At 47.2% G+C, this 21,272-nt stretch overlaps 1 protein-coding gene across 1 annotated transcript in view; it reads left to right on the forward strand.

The window, feature by feature from the left end:
• The first annotated feature begins 2,334 nt into the window (after window positions 1–2,334).
• NAT10 (N-acetyltransferase 10) overlaps window positions 2,335–21,272 on the forward strand; it is a 37,008-nt gene continuing 18,070 nt past the window's right edge. Inside the window, exons 1-13 of the mRNA XM_065881589.1 lie at window positions 2,335–2,403; window positions 4,334–4,456; window positions 4,804–4,895; window positions 7,032–7,203; window positions 8,585–8,707; window positions 10,357–10,418; window positions 11,835–11,949; window positions 12,048–12,155; window positions 12,616–12,749; window positions 13,954–14,047; window positions 14,191–14,289; window positions 17,680–17,816; window positions 20,791–20,915. Coding sequence (XP_065737661.1) covers window positions 4,349–4,456; window positions 4,804–4,895; window positions 7,032–7,203; window positions 8,585–8,707; window positions 10,357–10,418; window positions 11,835–11,949; window positions 12,048–12,155; window positions 12,616–12,749; window positions 13,954–14,047; window positions 14,191–14,289; window positions 17,680–17,816; window positions 20,791–20,915 — 1,369 coding nt within the window. The 5' untranslated portion in view covers window positions 2,335–2,403; window positions 4,334–4,348. The remainder of the gene's footprint in view (window positions 2,404–4,333; window positions 4,457–4,803; window positions 4,896–7,031; window positions 7,204–8,584; window positions 8,708–10,356; window positions 10,419–11,834; window positions 11,950–12,047; window positions 12,156–12,615; window positions 12,750–13,953; window positions 14,048–14,190; window positions 14,290–17,679; window positions 17,817–20,790; window positions 20,916–21,272) is intronic.

Genomic DNA, 21,272 nt, shown 5'->3' on the forward strand with positions numbered 1-21,272 from the left:
AGAGCTAGAAAGAGGCTGAAGCAACAGTAAGGGCTACTAAAAATAGCTTTGTAAGTTCTATTCCATGTTAAGTTTTGTCTCTAACAGTTGGAAACAAGATTTCTAAGCTGTGTGTATAGGGGGTGGGGTTGGGGGGGAGAGGATGGTGGGTCACCTAATAAAATTGCCATTTAAGAACGCTCAGTGCATGGAATTCCACTGTGGTCCAGTGGTTAGGACTCTGCTTTCACTGCTGTGGGCCCGGGTTCAGTCCCTGGTTGGGGAGCTAGGATCTTGCAAGCCTCGTGGAGCAGCAAAAACAACGCAACAACAAACCCCCCCACCCCCACCCCAAACTGCAGTGTTGAGAACAAAATAATATGGTGCAAGAGATGGCTATCGGAGTAGCCCATGTAAGAAACGGTTACAACATAAAGTGGAGGGTGGTAGTAAATGGGATTCTACATATTTCCTATCTAACTGGCCACTGCTCAGTATCCTTTGCTGAGTTCTCCAGGCCTTGGTTGCAGACTTCATCCCTAGCTAACATTCTTCCCTAGGTGATCTTATCCAATCCCAGGACTTTGAGTACAATCAGCATTTTAGTCACTCAAGTATTTCTAGGTCCCAAACTCCCCAAAACAAACTCCTACTTTAATATCTTGCTTTGAATGTCGAGTATTCGAAATTGATTTCTTGATGAACCTACATCCAGTTGCTCGTATCTTTGATTCCCTTTCATACCTTGTATCTATAGTCCTTAAGCAAATCTACATGTGGTTCTACCTTGAAAATATATCCTGAGTCTACTAGCACTTTGTGACCACCACATCAGAACAGGTAGCTACAGTAGCTTATAACGGTTCTCTGCGTTTCTACTCTTGCTCTCCTGTAGTATAGTTTTTTGCATAGCAGCCAGATTGAGCCTTTTAAGAGGGCAAATCAGATTTTGTCACTTCCCTGTTACTCAGACCCCAGTGGTTTCCCATCACACGTAGAATTCAAATCTGTGGCCCATGTGCCCTTCAATTATCTGGTCTAGTTTCCTACCATTTTTCCCTTTGCTCACTGTACTCTGGTCACACTGGCTGCTTTGCTGAGACTTTTTCCATCTTGGGGGTCTTCATGTGTTACACTTAATGCATGGGAAAGCTTTTCACTCCATTGTTCTTAAGGCTCATTCTTTCTAAATTCAGGTCTTACTCCAAGTCACCACTTCAGAGTCCTTCCAAGTCCACCTCTAAAGCAGTGCCTTATTTTTTACTCTGGATACTTTTTTCTTAACACTTTTTTCTTACCTAGACTGTAAGTTTCACAGAAGATAGGATGTTTTGGTCACTACCTCTTGTGTCTAGCATATTGACATTTTGTTGAGGGAATTACAAAAAAATACGATGGCCGGTGCTGCTGATTACATTAGATTTGGAGGTAGAGAATTACATTCTGCTTTGAGGAAGGAGTTTAAGGAAGAAAGGCAAATGAATTCGGCTTCAACTTTCTGATTGAGGCATCGAGAAATGTTGAGCAAGCAGTTGGATTTGTTAAATTCAACGATCTGGCCAAAAAAACCATAACTACATAGGTGGCCCTTCAAGTCAACCGCTTGACCGAGCTCGTCCGAGAGTGGGGGCGGGGGAGGGGAAATAACGAAAGCAGAGCCTCAGAGCTGGTTTTCAGAGCAACAGCATTTGACAGCCAGATACAGGCCTAAAGGGAGCCTGCCAAAGTACAGGAGCAGCAATAGTGGGTAGAAAATCTACGGAATGCGAGAGGTCTACAAGGTCATTACTGAGGATGGGGAGGGTCAAGTGAGCTGAATGAGACAGGTCTGCTGATCGAATTTCCCCATCTTATCACATTAAAATAGTTTAAGAGGACTGTCAAAATTACGCACAGATCCCCGGAGCCAGTCATCTCGCATAACCAGGCTAACACTGAAAACCCCAGACCACTTACCGTGTGCTGCCCCGGACCTGTCTGGGCACCCGAGCTAGCCCCAGCGCACTGACAGGCCCTGCGGGTGCGGGCATCTGCTTACTCTGCCCTCCGTAGTCACGGTCTCTTAATTTTGATACGAAGGGACAACTTACAACGCGCACCCCAGCTACGGCGGGCGGAGACTAAACCGCGCAGCCGCAGTTGCTGCAGCGCCGCCTCCCGGGCCCATGACGTCATCACGCAGGGACAGGGGTGGAAAAGGTCCCCTCTCGCAGGCAGTCTCCGCTCCGTTAGTTCGCCAGCGCACGCACCGCCTACGGGCACCTGAGCTGGACGCGCGTTGCCGAGGGAGGCAAACTGAGAGTCGGCGACCAGGCATCTGCTAGGGGCAGCCCGTTGCGCCCGCTTCTCCCGCAGAAGTTCGGTGACCCCCCCCACGTGCTTCCTCTTCGCTCCTGGCTGGAGTCCGCCCAGCTCTGGGCGCAGGTACCCATCACGGGATGGCTGGGGATGGGTGCCGAGGTCGGTGTCCGTGTCATTCTTGGGCCCGTAGGAGACTGGCTCTAGGACGAAGGTTCTGCATCCGTGCTGATGCCCGGCCCATGCCGACTGCCTCCCCACCCGGGCTCTCCTAGATAACAGGACCCTCTTTTTCAGTAGGCGGCCACTCTCGGGAGTGCTTCTCGAGAGCTCTGGCGGGTTGCGTGGCTTGATCTCCATCCTCTAGGGGCTCTGGGGGTGGGGTGGGGTGAGTGGGTGGGTGACAACACGTTTGCTTTCTGCGGAGTTTGCCCACAGTTCCTGATTGCAGCACCTGGCACTGAACTGAGGTAGTCTGATTTCATCTAGATCCTCCCACGCTCTTAGCTACTTCACTGTGCTCATTCGTTTATACTCCGTATTCTGCAGGCACATTCAGGACTTTGTTTTGTTTGCCAGTGCACCTGGAATGGTGCCTGGCACATAGACGCTATGTATATTTGTTAGACTAATAGATGAATGAAAAATAATCCTCTTTCTCTTCTTTCAAGGCCCTCCTCATCCATTAAGCCTTCCATGGCAACTCCAGCCCACAGTAATCTCAGACTTTCATCAGACCACTGTAGCAATTAATTTTACATCTAATTTGTCTGTCTTTAGACAGATTATCCCTCATTTCTTTCTCTTAAATATTTTCTTTAAGGAAAATGAAAGCTCCTCGAAGTCAAGGCTTTATCTGGTACTACTTCTGGGGCTCCCACAGTAACTAGAACAAAAAGCAATAATTAGTTGTTGATTGGTTGTGGGGTCTTTGTGTGGCCCGCAACTCAGCTGACAAGCTGGTCAGGTTGGTGAACTGGAAAGGGTTCAGGCTTTGGAATCAGGGGAGGCCTGCCTGTGAATCCTGTCCCTGTCACTTTTCTTCCTTGGGGTACTTGAGTATTTATACTTGGTCCTTTCTTTATAAAATAGGAGCTATTGATTATGATGTAGTGTTTTACAGTAAGATCGAACTGCTAAAATCCATGTTTGGATTGAGAGGTTAGAAGGACAATTAAGGCAGGGTTAAGGTTCAGTTAATGAGCTTTAGGTGTAGAATTAGAATGCAGCAAGCACTGGAGTTTCTAAGTAACATGTTATTTTTACTTTTACATTGTAGAAGCATAATTGATATTTTTGATGTTTCTTTGGTGTGTTTATTATAATGATGCAATGTTCTATCATACGTAATCACAATAACTTTTGAAATCTCTCTGTACAGGCTTCAGTATAGTTTTCCCTCCTTTGAGGAAACAGATGGCTACATTCCATCATAGTAATAGTCAATTGATTTCTTTTCCTGACTTTGTTAGTAATATATGTGAATTAAAAAAAAAAAACAAAAAACTCCAAAAAAACAAAAGAACAAAATAAGAATCATCTGTTATCTCACCATCCATAAATAACTACTTTACATTTTGGTGCTTTCTTCCAGTCTTTTTTTTTCTCTCTATATATTATGTACACGCATATCCTGCCATGTTATCCTCTAATAAGCATCTGTATCCATATCCTTAGATAATATTTGAAAGTGATTTTGAACAAATTTTTTTGAAAACCGCTTTATTTTCCCATAGATATATCATACATTTTAATCATTCTTTTTTTGAACATTGTTTCCAATTTTTGAAAAACTCCTCCATAGGGGGGTGAATTAAAGCTTCCCTGTTGACTTCCCATGCCAAGGGAACATTTTCTTCACCTTTCAAGCCTAAGTTTCGTAATTTAAAAAATGAGGCCGATGTCTTCCCTAGAGAGCTGTTTGAGGGTTCAATAAGATGGTACTTATAAATGTGCCTTAGCTCAGCCTCCCAGCCCCACAGGAGGCAGCCAGCTAATGTTCCTCACCCAGAACCTGGATGTTCATGTCCAGTTGTGTCTTTTCCTTCTGTTTTAGTGATAGTTTTCCACCATGCATCGGAAGAAAGTGGATAACCGAATCCGGATTCTTATTGAGAATGGGATAGCTGAGCGGCAGAGGTCTCTCTTTGTTGTGGTCGGAGATCGAGGAAAGGATCAGGTAAGACCTGGTAAATGCTCCCTGACTTACTTTGTATCCTGTCCCAAAGAGTCAGCATGTTTCAGATACTCTGGGGTTTCACACATAATGACTGGTTTTCTTTAAGTGAAATGCCTAGTGGGAACATTCTTTTACTTATTGGAAGTGATAAATAACTCAGTATTTAGAATTATTAACAGACAGGTTAATAGCTTTTGATATGTGGGGTGGTGGACTGAGCACAAGGGTAAGTGTATGTGCACTGGTTTCTAGTCCCCGCCTGGGCACTGCTTGCCTTGTGGTCTCGGGCCTGGCTGTCCCGGAGGTCTCTTTTGGTCCTGAGATGCTATGGCTTTTTTCTTTGGCAGGTGGTCATACTCCATCACATGTTGTCCAGAGCAACTGTGAAGGCTCGGCCTTCTGTGCTGTGGTGTTATAAGAAAGAGCTGGGGTTTAGCAGGTAAGCTGTGCCCTTTGAGCGTCCCATCCCACTTCCCATCCCTGCTTGTTAGTTAGATGCTAGGAAATGATTCTTTGACATGGTTTTTCAGGGATTCTTAATGAAGGTGCTATCTCTGAGGACACTTCTAGTAGAGAAAAATAATAGAGCTGATGCCCTTTCTTCATTCCTGACGATAAATTTCAGATCCTTTTCATGCTCTTTTCAGTCCCCAGCCCAATTCCTTGCTTTCTGCACATGAGTTTTCTCAGCTGATCAAGCCCCTCTAATAATGCAGGTTCCTTCAGTTGCTCTTGGAAGTTACCAACGACCTGATGCCTAATGCAACAACGTTTCCCCCTCTTTCTCCTTTTTTTCAGAGCTCTTCCTCTAGTAGTTCACTGCTGTTTTTGACAATTGGCTGTTCTTATTTTTTGAAGCTGTGGACTTAAGACTTCTTATATAGTAAAGAGCAGACCTCCAACACAAACACACTTAGGCACAAGGGGAATTTGTTGAAGTACAGTTGACCCTTGAACAATGTGGATTAGAACTGTAGGGCTCCACTTATACACGGATGTTTTTCAGTAGTAAATACTACAGTACCGCGTGGTCCGTGGTTGGTTGAATCCTGTGATGTGGAGGAGCTGCGGTTGCGGAGGGGCCGACTCTTAAGTTAGATGCAAGTTAACCCCCAGGTTTCTCAAGGGTCGGCAGTATACGGGCTAGCTTCTGAAGCCTACGGGGATGAGATTTCAGCTCTTCCGCGGGGGTGGTGTAGAGCCGCAGTGCTGACGCTCTGGTCCTTGCTCAGTCTCTCATCTCTGCGTGTCTGCTCTGCTCTTTTCCCACTTCAGGGCAGCTTTCTGCCTTCTGTGGTGCCCATCGCAGAAACACCACTTGAGTTTTACGTGGTTTGGGTCCAACGACACAGAAATCAGTCTTTCTCCCAAATTCTTTTGGAAAGACATCCAGCCCTGGGCCAGAGGAGGTGGGGTGGGTCACCTACCAGAAACCTGGCAGTTCTGCCTACGACTGTGTGTGTGGAGGAGTTTGGGGTGTGGGGGTGCTGTTCCTTGGCAGATAAACCATTATAAAGTCATCTCGGAAATGCTCTCCTTTCTTTGCTTCTGTGACGCTCAGACCACCTTCCTGAGCTCTTTTCTCTCCCCGAGCTCATCTCCTTCCCTAAATCCAGCTCACCTGTGTGGTTCTGTCCTTGGGCCTCTTCTCCCTCCTTTATCCCCCAGTATATGTGTCTCTGGGGCGGACTCTGCTGTGGGGAAACCCCCTGCGAAATTGGGCAGTTTACAGTGTTTTGGGCAGATTTGCCTTTCAAACTTAACCCACCTGCTTTCACTTTTAAAAATCTCTTCTGTGCCTCTTATAGCTCTCCTGCCCCTGTCTTGAGCATTAGATTAAGGCTGATGCTAAGTCATGGGCTGAGGAAGTGGAGCCCCAGGGGGAAGGCCTTGGCTCTACTATTCAGTTAGAGAACTATGGTAAAATTTTGGTTTGCTGTAACCCTTGATTCTGGAATTTTCTCGTTCTCTCTTTTCTCTAAAAGAAACAGTTAATTGACAGTTAGGTATTCAGGGATTTTTAAGACAAAAGAAAAGTTCAGGGATTTCTGGGAGACATCCAGATTCCGTTCCAACCCTTATATCCTCTATCAGTATTGTCTTAGATTAGAGCTGCCCTTGAGGACTTGATCCCACCATCTGGGAAGGAAGTGGATGAATTCAGTTAGGAAAAATGAATAAAGTAACCTGCCATCACAGTGCCCCTCCCAGGTTCTCTTGGAAGCGGTGCTGTGTGGTTGAAGCATTGGCTTGAGACTGAGGTAATGAGGCCACTAAGGTTTGCTTTCAAGCTTTGGCTGAATGTGAGGTTTAGGGACTCCCATTACCCTTTTTGTAAAGTGAAGTATCAAAATGGCAGGGTTCTCACACAGACTTATACTGTCTCCCTCCGAAGCCCTTCTGCTCTAATGCTTCTTTCATTTCCTTCAGCTTTAAAGTGAGGGGATGAGCATTATGATTTCCAAGTTCCCTTCTAGCTCTGAAGGTCTAAGTGGGTGATCGTTGAGCCTATCCCCTGCTCCCAACTCTAGCCTCTCTGGTTAACTGGCTTTCATGGGATGGGGGGTGATTGCAGTCATCGGAAGAAAAGAATGCGACAGCTGCAGAAAAAAATAAAGAGCGGGACGCTGAACATAAAGCAAGATGACCCCTTTGAACTCTTCGTAGCTGCCACAAACATTCGCTACTGCTACTACAATGAGACCCACAAGATCCTGGGCAATACGTTTGGCATGTGTGTTCTCCAGGTGGGTGACTTGCCCCAGCCCGTGACTGGAGTCAGAGTGCTAGGGAGTGCCTGGGCTGCTTGGTCACCCACAAGGACAGGTGTACAGAGAGGAGAGGAGTCACGTGTACTCCCTGCCCCAAAGCTTCATCTGCGGAGGACTTGGCCACTTTCCATAGGAACTGGATAACTCACCAACATTAAAAGAGCATTTTCTACCAAAAGCAGCACTTGTCTAGAGATACCCAAACTGGCAGTGACGCTCCATCACAACTGGGCCTAACCAGCTTGGTAAAGCACTGAACTTGGAGTGACCCTAGCACCCCAGATCCCTATTAGAACTAACTGAAGACTTTTGTGACCAGAGAGCAGTGGGACTTGTTTTAGCTAACTAGGTACAGACCCGAGTACTCGGACGTCCTATCCAGAGTGCTTGACCAAATAACCACCCCTATCACCGCCCTTCTTGTCCTTAAAGTCTCCTAGCTTTCCCCCCTCAGAGAAGTAGCTGGTGAGTTTCTTCACTGGTATATATTTTCTCTTGCCTGGCAAGTTCATAGATTAAGTTTCACATTTTTCTTTGTTTTGAGCTCTGGTGGTCTTTGTTTTGTTCTTTGATTCTTTGGCACCTGTGACTCCATCCGCCGCCGCCCCCCCGCCCCCGCCCCAGCCCCACCCACCAAAGAAAACATTTAAGCACAAATCCTCACATTTAAGCACAGGTTCCCACAGTTTGATATGTATTTATTATATGCATGCACTACTGTGATTACGTGCATCGTAAAACATACGTTTTAAAATATAAGTTAAGAAATGAGGTGGGAAATTTTGAATAGGAGTTCTAGTTTTCCCTTTCCGCATTCCAGTGGGCTGTCCATACACTGCTGGCTTACAACCCACCTTGGAGGCTGAAAAGAGCGTTTTGCCTGCTCTCACCCCATCGCTGGCTGGTAGGGAGCTGCTTCTGCTCACCAGTTACCAGGTGAAGTGATGGTGGCTCCTTTAGGCAGCGGCTCCCCCATGTGGTACAGTTGAGTTTTGTCAGACAGTTTCCATCTGTGAACAGAGCAGAAAACGAGTGTGAGGTATTTCTGAAATTCAAGTGTGAATCAGTGCGGATTGGAGGACTTCTTTCCAAATAAGATTTTATGAGGGATTACGGGAAACACTTTGACATGTAAAACCGGGTATCCCTCTTCTCCAGGGCTCGGCTCTCCTGTGATCCCCTGAGTAAGGGACTGTGTGTGTGTGCATGTGTGTGTGTGTGTGTCCTGGTGAGTCAGGTACGGGGTATGGTCTTGAGTTTGTACTCTGAAGCCCTCCTTGTACCTTATCGCCTGGCCCCTCGTTAAGCTTCCCAGTGGGTGCTCTTTGCAGCCAGTTCTAAGGTTTCCTTTTTCCAGGATTTTGAAGCTTTGACTCCAAACTTGCTGGCCAGGACTGTAGAAACAGTGGAAGGTGGTGGGCTGGTGGTTATCCTCCTACGGACCATGAACTCACTCAAGCAGTTGTACACGATGACCATGGTAAGTGTCCGTTTTTCTCTTTAACTTGATTGTGGTGGTTCAGATCAATCTGTGTTTTTGCTGCTTTCTTTTAAGAACTCCTACTGAGCAGCTCCAGTGAGCGGTCAGTATCATTTCTAGGCTGGGAGCTCTTTGGAGCTAATGAGGAATTTTCTGCAGAGAAGCCTCAGTGGCCCTGGGTGTGCTTAGGAATCTGTGAATTTTGCTTTCGCTCTCAGGCATTTGCAGATTCTGCACCAGTGAGATTCAGACATGATGCAGCTGTTGTGTAGTTCAGTTTCTAAAACAGTATTCCACAGAGAGCCACGCCAGTGCTTACATTCGTGTACTACAAAAAGGGGACCACGCACAGACGTTCTCACCTGCCCTCACCCTAATGGGTAGTGGAGGAGCATTGCCATCCCGCTCCCGGACTGGCAGAAACTTTGACTCCAGGGGGTGGGGGGGTATTTTTTTTCTGCCCCAGCTGAGGGGGTGGCTGGAAGGGTTTCCCTGGATGAGAGCTGGTTCTGCCACATGGGTGTGTTGAGCCGCAGGTTTGGAGTCATTGTACATTGCCAGCTGCTCAGGAACTGTTAGGCTTGGCCTCAGGGTTTCATGAGCTGCATCCGCCCGGTGAAGTGGACTTCCTTCAGATCTCAGTGCCTGCTTCCTGTCGCCCCATCGCCCCCAGCCCCTCCGGCCTCCTCGGAGGTCTTCAGGTGCACCCTCTCCCCTCAGCAGACTCTCACCTGAGGGCCTTCGCGCCGTCTCCACGGAGTGTCTGCTGGCTCACTTCCTCGCTGCGTTCCAGTCCCTGCCAAGATACCACTTCCTCGGTGCGGCCTCTCTCACACCCTGTGTAGCATATGTGGTTGGCCTGTCACTCCTCAACCTGTTTTATTTTGCTTCAAAGCATGGTACAGCCACCTAAAGTTAGACATTTATTTGTTTATTGTCTGGCTTCCCGTGCCAGTCTCCAAACTTTATGGGAGCAGGGACTTTGTTTTCCTCCCTGGTATATTCCCTGATCCTGGAAGGGTGCCTGGCCTTTAGTAAGCCCCCCTGAAATATCTGTGAGCGAGCGAATGTCTGTGCCCACGTCACTTTGTTTGTTCTTCCTCCCTCTCTTACTTGGCTGCCTGCTTTTACCAACTCAGAGGGCCTTCCCTCTCTACCCTATATAAGTAGTCCCCCTCCCCACCCCCCCATTGGCTGCCACTGCACCCTGTTTCTCATTCATAGCATTTACCAAAATTTGTATCTATTTACTTGTCTCCGTCCAACCATTTGACTGTAAGCTTCAGGAGAATAGGTTTCATGCTTTACTAAACACCGGTGTGTGCCCAGCTTGTCTGGCGTTGGCATGTGCATTTTATTGGACGAGTGAATATGTTTTGTGCTGCTGGATAGAATGTGGGAACAGTCAAAGGTGAGGTGAGGGGACATTTGTTGTGGTAAGAAACATTGCACTTAGTGTCTGAGTCCGGCTGCAGCCGATCCCATCCGGCCAGTTTCGCATGGCAGGTTAGGTAGGAGTAGATTTTGTTTCTAGCAGCATCACTGGTGCCTCTTTTACCCCAGGGCTGTTTGCTGGAACTTCTTCACACTTGGACGCTGAACCTCAGTGCGATTTGGGTGCCTCTGTTAATGGATGTTGTCTCTTTTAGGACGTGCATTCAAGATACAGGACGGAGGCCCATCAGGATGTGGTGGGAAGATTTAATGAGAGGTGGGTCTGGAGCACGTTTCTCACTTCCTCAGCTGTGGGGAGCCACAGCGGGAGGAACATTTTCACCTTGGACCCAACTGAGAGCTGTGCTCTGTCTCAGGGAAGGTGGTGCAGGAGCCCCAAATGGTGAGGTTCCCGATAGCAGCGGTAGTTATGCAGCTAACTGGAAGCAATAAAAGTGAGTGGAAGGCTGGGGCCTGGATTCTGTCTCGCTTCTGGCCCTCACCAAGTCTCTCTCCCGCTCTGGCAAAAGCCTACGCATCTGTCAGAGGGGTGATTTGTCTGGACCACTCTTTTCCCAAATGTGTTTCACAGAACACTGATGTTTAAGAGGGACCTTATGACAAAGGGGTTCTCTGGTCCAGTACGTCTGGGAAATGCTGATACGGTTTTTCCTTTCTGAGGATTCACGTGAGCCTGTTTTAGCCTCTGAAAAGTCTCACAGCACCAGGGACCCCAATTTATTTGACCACAGACCCCTTTTTAGGGAACGCCAGTTAGCAACACGTGAAACACCTTAAGAAGAAAGAAGCCATGTCCCAAGTCAACGGATCTCAACTGGAGCAGTTTTGCCCCTGGGGAGACTTGGCAGTGTCTGGAGACGCTTTGATGGTCGTGACCTGCGGTGAGGGCGGGAGGCTGGTGGTGGTAGAGGCCACGGGTGCTGCTGAACAGCTTAAAAGGCACCGAAAAGCCCCTCCAACAAAGAATTATCTGGTCCAGAATCTCAGTAGTGCTGAGGTTTAGGAATCCTGGCCTGGGTGAACTGTGCGACCTAATTTCAATCGCCTCTGAAGCTGCTCAGTAGGAGTGGGCCTGGAGGTCGCCCAGCGCTACTGGCTGGAAGGGAAGCCTGTGAAAGTAGTGCGGGAGGCCCTTTTCTTGCAGTTGTGGGAGAAGCTTGGATTTTATAGCCAAACACATGTTTTGCTACACGCAAAAATGTTTGTATTATAGTGCTAGAGGGAGCTTTCCCCTCCACCCTTTCCTTTATTTTCTCCTCCTTGTGGCAGAAGGTCAGTCCATTTGTGTATGCGTTTGTTTCCCTGTGTGGCTGGTGAGCACATGTGGGATGGCTTTGGCGTTCCCCATTCAAGGAGACACGTAGTGCTAAAGGGTGAACCTGGCAGGATGGGGGAAGGGCCGGGGCACCCTGGAGCAGCGGGCTTCTGCACAGTAGGGGCCCTTGTAATCAGTCGCTTAAGGGAGTTCCCCGTTTGCTTGTTTGCTCTATAAAGCATGTTCGGGCCTCGTAAAGGAGGCTGGGAATCATCCAGCACTGCCCTCCAGATGACGGTGTTGGCTTTCTCCAGCTTTCTTAGAGACGTGGGGCTAGATGATTTTCCTGGAGAAAAGCCCTTCCCTTGTGGTGCAGACACTGCCCTCGGCGCCTCACGACTGCGGTTTGTTCCTCAGGTTTATTCTTTCTCTGGCCTCGTGTAAGAGGTGTCTCGCCATCGATGACCAGCTCAACATCCTGCCCATCTCTTCCCATGCCGCCAGCGTTGAGGCCCTCCCTCCCCAGACCCCGGTGAGCTGCCGGGAGCCGGGAACGTGGGGCAGGCTGCGTTTTCTGTGCTGGCCCTCCCGGGGTGGCGGCAAAGCTTCTCCTCCTCTCCTCTCTGGTAGGAGGAGAGTCTTGGGCCTTCTGGTCTGGAGCTGAAGGAGCTGAAGGAGAGCTTGCAGGACACCCAGCCTGTGGGCGTGTTGGTGGAGTGTTGCAAGACCCTAGACCAGGTGAGCGTGCGTTCGGAACGTCCCCAGCCCAGTCTGCACGGCGCGGAGGGGAGAGACAGCAGGCGGAGAGTGACAGACGCCAAGTTAGAACGAGGCTTGGCTCCTCCGAGGGCGAGGTCCCTTTTCTGTTGCTCACACTCAGGCGTGCAGCAGCAGCATGTGTTCACGACAGTGGTCCAGGATTAGCTCCCCCTTCCCCACATTAACAGTTCAGGGAGCTGGGGGTCGGGGGGAGATGGGTTACATTTATGGAGGAACGCCACAGGCACGGCGAAGGGGATGATTAAGGGAGTGAGAGTCCAGGTGCTGGGCCTTGCTTTCTGGCCAGTAAGAACTGCCCTGCAGCCCCTCCGCCCCCGAGTTAGCCTAGGCATCAGCCTGAATTCTCCGCAGCGATGGTGGTAGATGGCTGGACCTTGGCCTTTCTCAAAGCTCACCTAATATGTTTCTCTTTCCACAGGCCAGAGCTGTCTTGAAATTCATTGAGGGGATCTCGGAAAAGACCCTGAGGAGTACTGTTGTGCTCACAGCTGCCCGAGGAAGGGGAAAATCTGCAGCCCTGGGATTGGCTATTGCTGGGGCGGTGGCTTTTGGGTAAGGGGGTCCCCATCTTTAGGCACTCTGAGCTCTGAGGGAGCAGTGTGCAGGAGTAGGGGGTCAGGGGACAGGGAAGCTGCTCCTGGGTCTGAGCGGGCCCCTGTGTGATTTCTCTAGGTCTTGGGTTCCTGTCTAGAAAGAGCAATGCTGTTTCCCCCAAACCCCCAAAGGTGCACATATATGTGTGCATGCACACACAGACATACACCAGGGCCAACGCACTATTCAGAGTTGAACAAACACACAAGAGCAAAGAAATGGGGTTAAGAAACTTAAAAACTCTCAGGAGATGAGCATGAATGTGACCAGCTTTGCTGACTTAGAAAAGTACAAGTTTGACATTTGAATGGTTTTGATCAGTAGAAGATCTTGTTTGCTCCTGAGGAGCTGCATTTGAGTTTGATGTTCCTTTGCATTCTTTTGCCCTGGGCGGAAGACTTTTGCAACTGCCAGGAGGTCATGTACTTCCAGCTTCCCAGACATAAATAACGGACCTAGAATTTGCCACATCCCGTGTGCATTCTCTTCCTTGGTGCTCCTAATTAACAATGTTAGCGTTTCATAGATGGATAAACCCAGGCTTAGGGAGTTTCAGTGGCTCACCCACGACCCCCCCCAAGTCAGTGCTGGTAGTGCTGGGGCTGAACTCGGCTCCTGACCCCTAGTCCTTTGTTTCTCTCGCTGCTCTGGCAGTACCACTCAGCCCCGCCACCATCAGCATCCTTTACACTGAACAAGGGTCCCTCAGAGGTTAACTGTGGCCTTAGCCTGAGCACAGTTGAGCACTTTGGCTTCACGGTTTGAAACCCTTGCAGCACAGCTAGTGATGAGAGTGAAGCCCTCCCTCGTCCCGGGGCGCAGGACTGGGGAGCCGCGTGCCGGCCCTGGCACTGAGGGAGCGGTCCCCACGGTGCCCTCAGCAGGGTGCTTTCACAGATGCTGGTAGCTGATTGCTGGGATGTGCTACCTTCAAACTGGTAATGCGTTTTCATTAGGTTGGGAGGAAGAATACCCTCAGGTCTGGAGTTGCTTTACTTTTCCTCCCCAAAACCTGTGTCCTGATTTTTTTTCTGCCACTGTCTCTGGTTATCCCCTGTGTAACAGGGGCAAACAAAAATGTTTTCTTTTTTTAAGTTCTCTAAACATTTCTTAGATTTCCTAATTACTTAAAAAAAAAAAAAATCCTCCTTTTGTTCAACAGGTACTCCAATATCTTTGTTACCTCTCCGAGCCCGGATAACCTCCACACTCTGTTTGAATTTGTATTTAAAGGATTTGATGCTCTGCAGTATCAGGTAGGAAATTAGGATAAGAGCTTATTTTGATTCCATGCTGAGCATAAATCCAGGTGAAGTCTTTAGAATGCAAACTTTCGTAGTATTTAGTTTCTAAAGCCTGTTTCTGACGTTTGGCATTGGTTTGGCTCTTTCCCTATTAGGAGCATCTGGATTATGAGATCATTCAGTCTCTAAATCCTGAATTTAACAAAGCCGTGATCAGAGTGAACATTTTCCGGGAGCACAGGCAGACCATTCAGGTGAGGCTTGTTCTAAAACCCTACCACGTGGGGCCAGTGTCCTGCTGTATATAAATGCTCTAAGACGTCTCCTTTTATAGTTGTTTTATGTGCTGTGTAATTGCATATCTTTTAGAGAGCGTTGTTGTTTTACGGTAAACGTGTTCCAGATTTTCAGCCTCTTCTAAAGAAAAACATTCAAGCAGACTACCAAATGTATGTCGCCAGATGGGAAAGTTGTAGTTTTGTCCCTTGAAAATTGAGTGAGTAGGATTGTAAGTATGCTAATCAGCTAAGAGAAATAAAATCATTTTTTCCGCCATCATTTCTAATTTTGCGTAGTCACAGCAGGTTTTGAAATGATGCATCTGTAGCGAGGACAATAAATAACCTCACCATTTAAAGGAAGAAAAGTTCTTTGTAAAATGTACTCTGAATCTTTGTGGTTTAGCCGGTGGCCTATTTTCCTTTTTAAACAGTGTTTCCCCGAAAGCTCTGTGAATCTCCAGTGCTCTGTAAGCCTGAATGGTCTGTACGTGTCCAAAGGCTACGATTTTGTGAAATCATGACAGGCTTGCAGAAGGGATGGAGGCCCGTGGGCTCCTAATGGAGCAGGTTATCGATCACTTTTGGAGCTGGGCTGGGGTGGGAAGTGGGCCAGGTCAACTTGGCACTTTACGCCCTTGACCTTTATGCCTGTGAGGCATTTGTATATGTCTGTCAAGGAGGTATACCTTTTATCAAGGATCCAGGTTATAAATGAGGTTCAGTGTTTGTGCCTTTTTCCCTCAAGGACCTTAGCTTTTTTCTTGCTGGGTCTCTTTCTAGACTCTCTTCTTTCTGTGCGTTTCTTCCTACTTTGGCCTGGTTCTCTCAGCTGAGGGGAAGAGAGTCCAGTGTTGGGGTAGGGCGGGGTGAGGGGCAGGCTGCAGGCCCTGAGAATACAGAGATCTGTTAAAACTCAAGAAAAACACACAAACCAAAGAGGGAGAAGCTTTCCGTGAAATGCCTGGCTCAGCCCTCGCTGCTCCTTGGATCTGTCATCAGAGACCTTCTCGTATTACCAGAGTCCTTTTGTCTCCAGACTGGAGTTGAAGCGCAGAAGAGGTGACCTGACTTTATGAGGCTACATTTGTGTCTCTTTGAGACCTCTTCTTTCTTGCTGGAAATTGCAATACAGCAGAATATTAAAGTCGGCTGTGCCTCTCCAGGGGCCTGCATCCTGCTGCTTTTATGAGGTGCTTGTTTAGTTTTTCTCTGTAAGGATCCAAGATGTGGGGCCTTACTGAGGACATGTATCTGCTGTCGGAAATGAGTGGGGTCTCTGCCCCCTCGACCCATCAGCTTCCAGCAAAGCAGTTAAAAAATCTCACCTGTAATGGAATACTTGAAAACTACAGGAAAGCACAGAGACCAATATAAGATAACACTCAGGTGCCCAGCACTCAGGCTTAAGAAATGCTGATGTTTTGCTGTTTGCTGTGTTTGTTTCACGTTTAAAAAGCCACTCATGGGCTTCCCTGGTGGCGCAGTGGTTGAGAGTCCGCCTGCCAATGCAGGGGACACGGGTTCGTGCCCCAGTCCGGGAGGATCCCACATGCCGTGGAGCGGCTGGGCCCGTGAGCCATGGCCACTGAGCCTGCGCGTCCGGAGCCTGTGTTCCGCAACGGGAGAGGCCACAACAGTGAGAGGCTCGTGTTACCCCCCCCCACACACACACACACAAAGCCACTCATATTTTTGTTTTAAAGATCTGAATCCTCACAGACACGGTTGAAGTCCCTCTTGTACCCTTCCCCATCCATTCCCTTCCGTCACTCCCCATACTGTGCTCTGAGATTGGTGTGTTTCCTTTCTTTTTCTTCTCTTTTTTAATAAATTTACTTATTTATTTTTGGTTGGGCTGGGTCTTCATCACTGCACGCAGGTTTCCTCTAGTTGCGGCGAGTGGGCTTCCCATCGTGGTGCACGGGCTTCTCATTGCAGTGGCTTCTCTTGTGGCGGAGCATGGACTCTAGGCGCGCGAGCTTCAGTGGTTGTGGCTCGCGGGCTCTAGGGCGCAGGCTCAGTAGTTGTGGCGCACAGGCTTATTTGCTCCGCGACACGTGGGATCTTCCCGGACCAGGGCTCGAACCTGTGTCCCCTGCATTGGCAGGCGGATTCTTAACCACTGCGCCACCAGGGAAGTCCCTGGTGTGTTTCCTTTCAATTCATTTGTTTGTATTTCACTACATAATTATGTATCCATAAATGGTAACATACTATACTTGTCTTTTTTCAGCTTGCTTTTTTTTCACTCAACATTTGTTTTCAAGTTGGTCCAGATTGAAGCTTGTAGATCTGGTTGATTCATTTTTAAGCACTATATGAGCACATTACAGTTTATTTATATGTTTCTAGAATTGGAATTGTTGGGTCTTAGGGTATACATAGATTTCCATCTTTCTCGGATTTTGCCGGATTCTTCCTTAAAGTGTTTGTACATATTTACTTTCACCCCAGCACTCTCTTGAGTTTTTGTTTCTCCACGTCCTCACGAACACTGGGTGTTTTACTGCTATTTAAGTTTTGCCCGTCTGCGTGTGAAGTGGGGTCTCCTTGTTGTCTTGAGCATTGCGCTGATTACTCGTGAGGTTGAGTACCTTTGTTTATGTTAGTTGGCTATTCAGGTTTCCTCTCCTGTAAAAATACCTCTTCATAGGCTTTTGCAAACTTTAAAAAGAGCAGGAACCCCTGTAGGAACTGAAAGGGTTGTTTATATGCATAAGGGTGCCAAGCTCATGGCAAGTTTGTGACATTAGACGGCCCAGCTAATAATATAAATAAGGATGTGTGAGCACTAAGAAGGTTATAAGTCTTAGAAGTGTCCCCACCAGTGCAGGGGGACCTGGGCTTTATATTCACAGTGTCAAAGCAGGACACAGTACCCAGAGTGTAGGAGATGCTTGAGAAACTCCTCCTCTTTAGCCATTGCTGGGACCAAGCTTGCCTCTGGCCCACTGGCCAGAGTGAGGCTGGGGAGAAGCCTGAGAAGGGAGAGAGGAGAGAAAGGGAGGCACCACCTATCACTCAGCCAGGTCCCAGGTAGGGCATTTTTACAGATTTACCTATTTTTTTTCTCAAGCAGCCATCAGGTATTTCCTCCATTTTCTGGAGAGGAATCTGAGGTGCTGAGATGAAGTGACCTGCCCAGGGCCACACAGTCAGTGGTCGACCTGTTTGGACCCAGGCACCTGACTCTAAGCCCATCCCAGCTTTGCCCTGCCAGGGAAAAGCGAGAAGGAGGAATGAGAGAAGAAGAAATAGGACCGGGGAGAGAGAGTAAAGAGAGGCCTTTATGGTGACTCACCAGTGATCACAGCCATGGTATCAGGTGGCCAAGCTAATAATACAAATTTTTCTTTCTGGCAGTATATACATCCTGCAGATGCTGTGAAACTGGGCCAGGCTGAACTTGTTGTGATCGATGAAGCTGCTGCCATCCCCCTCCCCCTGGTGAAGAGCCTTCTGGGCCCCTACCTTGTGTTCATGGCATCCACCATCAACGGGTGAGGCACCTTGGGCAGGAGCTGTTGCTCCCATTGTAGGTTGTTGCCAGTTAGATAGCACTTAACGAATGTGACCTAGGCCTGGGTGGGTAGGGCTGATTCCTGAAGTTTCTCTCTCCTCGGCCTTCTCCTTGGCAACTGGCCCCTTCATAGTAAACTATAGCTCACTTCTGGTCTGAGCTACGGCCCACCAGAACAGGCAGCACCAGACTGAAGAACTTCATAACCCAGCTGATGAGTGTCTCCTTCTGTCCATAGACCTGATGAAGTTCTAAAGGGCACATGGATGGCAATACCAGTGTCTTATCTCTGAGGCTTATGTGAAAATATAGTATTAAAGTAACTGTATAGTTATCATAAGAAAGCAGGCTCAAGAGCTTTTTTAAAATTTTGAAATATTTAGTTCTTGTTTGCTTTAGAAAAGCTAGAAAGGTAAGGTAAGCAAAAAGAAAAATCACCGGTGATCTGACCATATAGAGACAGCTTCTGTTAGAATTTTGGTGTACATTTTCTGTGCATTTATTTAACTTTTTCATTTTGAATAAGAACATAAACATAGTTTTCATAATGTTTTGAATTTGCTTTTTTATGTAAAGAATATACTGGGAATTCCCTGGCAGTCCAGGGGTTAGGACTCAGAGCTTCCATTTCTGGGGGCCTGGGTTTGATCCTTGGTTGGGGAACTAAGATCCCACAAGCCGTGCAGCATGGCCAAAAAAAAAAAGAATATACTGGGAAATCGTTCCTGTTCAGTGTATACATATCTTCAATATTGAAAAGATTTCTATATGGAAGTCACATCTTGAAGAGATAATTCTATATTATAGATTTATTATTTGACTGCTTTGCTTATACTGAAAACAGTTAAATAAAATGGGTTTTACTCTTTTTTGATAACTGCTTTCTTGAGATATATTTAAAGTGTATAATTCAGTGATTTTTAGTATATTCATAGAGTTGTGAAACCATCACCACAGTCAATTTTAAAACATTTTCATTACCCCAGAAAGAAACCCCATATCCTTTAATTATCATCCTCTAGTTCCTTCCTAACCCCCAGTTCTAGGCAACCACTAATCAACTTTCTGTATCTATGGATTTGCCTATTCTGGACACTTTATATAAGTGGAATCTTAGAATATGTGGTCTTTTGTGACTGGCTTCTTTCACTAACCATAATGTTTTCAAGGTTCATCCGTGTAGCTTATATCAGTACTTCATTCCTTTTTATGGCTGAATACTATTCCATTGTATGTTTATACACATTTTGTTTTTCCATTCATCTTTTTGATGGTCATTTGGGTGGTTTCTCTCTTTTGGCTAGTAGCAGTAATGCTGCTGTCAACATTCATGTACAGGTTTTTGTGCAGACATGTTTTCTGTTCTTTCGGGTGTATACCTAGAAGTGGAATTAGCGGGTCAAATGATAACTTTCTGTTTAACTGTTAGCGAACTGCTAGATTGCTTTCCTAAGCAGCTGTACCATTTTACCTTCCCATCGCAGTGTCTGAGGGTTCCAGTTTTTCCATATCCTTGCTAGCATTTATATGTCTTTTTGATTATAGCCATCCTAATGAGTGTGAAATGGTATCTCATGTGGTCTTCATTTGCATTTCCCTGATGGCTGATGATGTGGGGCATCTTACATGCTTATTGGCCATTATTTATCTTCTTTGGAGAAGTATCTATTCAGATCCTCTGCTCATTTTTCTAATTGAGTTGTCTTACTTATTATTGAGTTGTATGGAAGGGTTCCTTATATGGTTTAGATACAAGTCTCATATACATGATTTACAAAAATTTTCTCCCACTCAACAACTTTCTCCCACTCAAGAAATTCCACCTTCTTGATAATGTTCTTTGAAGCACAAAATTTTTTTAGCTTTGTTGCTTGTGCTTACTTTTTTTTTTAAATAAGTAAATGGAATTCCTTTGAGAATGCTTTGTTATATGGGGCAGGCAGGAGTAATAAAAGCACTTCAAAATTTAATTTTTTGATCATTCTTTAAAAGTAGTATTTGAGTTAGAGGAAATATTTATACAGTACCCTTATTTATGGTAATGAATACTATGAAACAGTGTAAAACTGAAAATTAAAAAAACCCACTGAGCAGTCTGCACCCTGTGCTCACGTGTGCTTGTGACCAAAGACAAGGAGGAAATAACAATTGAAAAGAGCTGGTACAGTGATCAGATTATAGATGATTTCTTTTCCCCAAATTTTTTATTACTTCTTTATGTCATCTTTTAAATGAAAGTAGTAATGAGAAAAGTTACTTGGGTGGTGGATTTGTTTAATCTTAATTTTTTCAAATTGGAAGTGTTCTCTGTTCATTTTTTCAAGCATGGAACTTCTAATAGCAGCTCTTATTAATTGGCCATTTACCTGTGTTCCAGTTCCATTATGCTAAATGCTTTATTCACGTCATCTTCTCAGTCCTTATTTATTTATTTTTTTTGAGGTACGCGGGCCTCTCACTGTTGCGGCCTCTCCCATTGTGGAGCACAGGCTCCGGACGCGCAGGCTCAGCGGCCATGGCTCACGGGCCCAGCCGCTCCGCGGCATGTGGGCTCTTCCCGGATCGGGGCACGAACCCGTGTCCCCTGCATCGGCAGGCGGACCCTCAACCACTGCGCCACCAGGGGAGCCCTCAGTCCTTATTTGTTAGTTCACAGTACAGTCTGGTGAGATGTGTGGAATAGTCCCCTTTTGAGGAGGAGGCTAAAAGGGGTTGAGTTCTTTGTCCAGAGGTACTAAATGGACATGCCAGGACTTGAGCCCAGGCCCAGATGGCTCCGAGGTGAGCCACCATGCAGACCTGCCTCCTCTGGGCATGGAAGTTCAGAGGTGACAGGGTTGTCCTCGGCGAACAGAAGTCTGGTGTTTCATCAGGACGAGGAAAGTAGTTCTCTGTCCCCTCCTAGAGAGTTGATTTGGGACCTCATGCCCGATTGCCTTTGCTTTTGCTCCTAGCTACGAGGGCACTGGCCGGTCTCTGTCCCTCAAGCTAATTCAGCAGCTCCGTCAACAGAGTGCCCAGAGCCAGGTCAGCACCACCGCTGAGAACAAGACCACGACGACCGCCAGACTGGCATCAGGTACCCCTGGAGCTCTGAATGCGCCTGTAGTGCACAGCAAGTCACTTCACACTCTCCTGCGGGATCCTTCCCCTCATGACCACATGGGCGGTAACAGACCGTCTGACCATCAGGCAGAGAGGTTGAGTCCCCAAGAGGTGAAGTTGCTTTTCTCTGAGGAACAGCAAACCAGTGACTAGATGGGAGGCTGACCTGGGCCTTCTGGTGGCTAGATTCCTGTTTGTCACCATCTCAGGACATTGGTTGCATTGACTTAGAGAGATCCCCTTGGGATTGGTGTCGAGGCAAGTTGAACATCCACCAGAACAATTTAAAACCACTCGCTTTAAATTCTTGAGCCATATTTTGTGAGCGCCA

Source organism: Phocoena phocoena, chromosome 8 (genome assembly GCF_963924675.1).
Source record: "Phocoena phocoena chromosome 8, mPhoPho1.1, whole genome shotgun sequence".
NCBI lineage: Eukaryota > Metazoa > Chordata > Mammalia > Artiodactyla > Phocoenidae > Phocoena > Phocoena phocoena.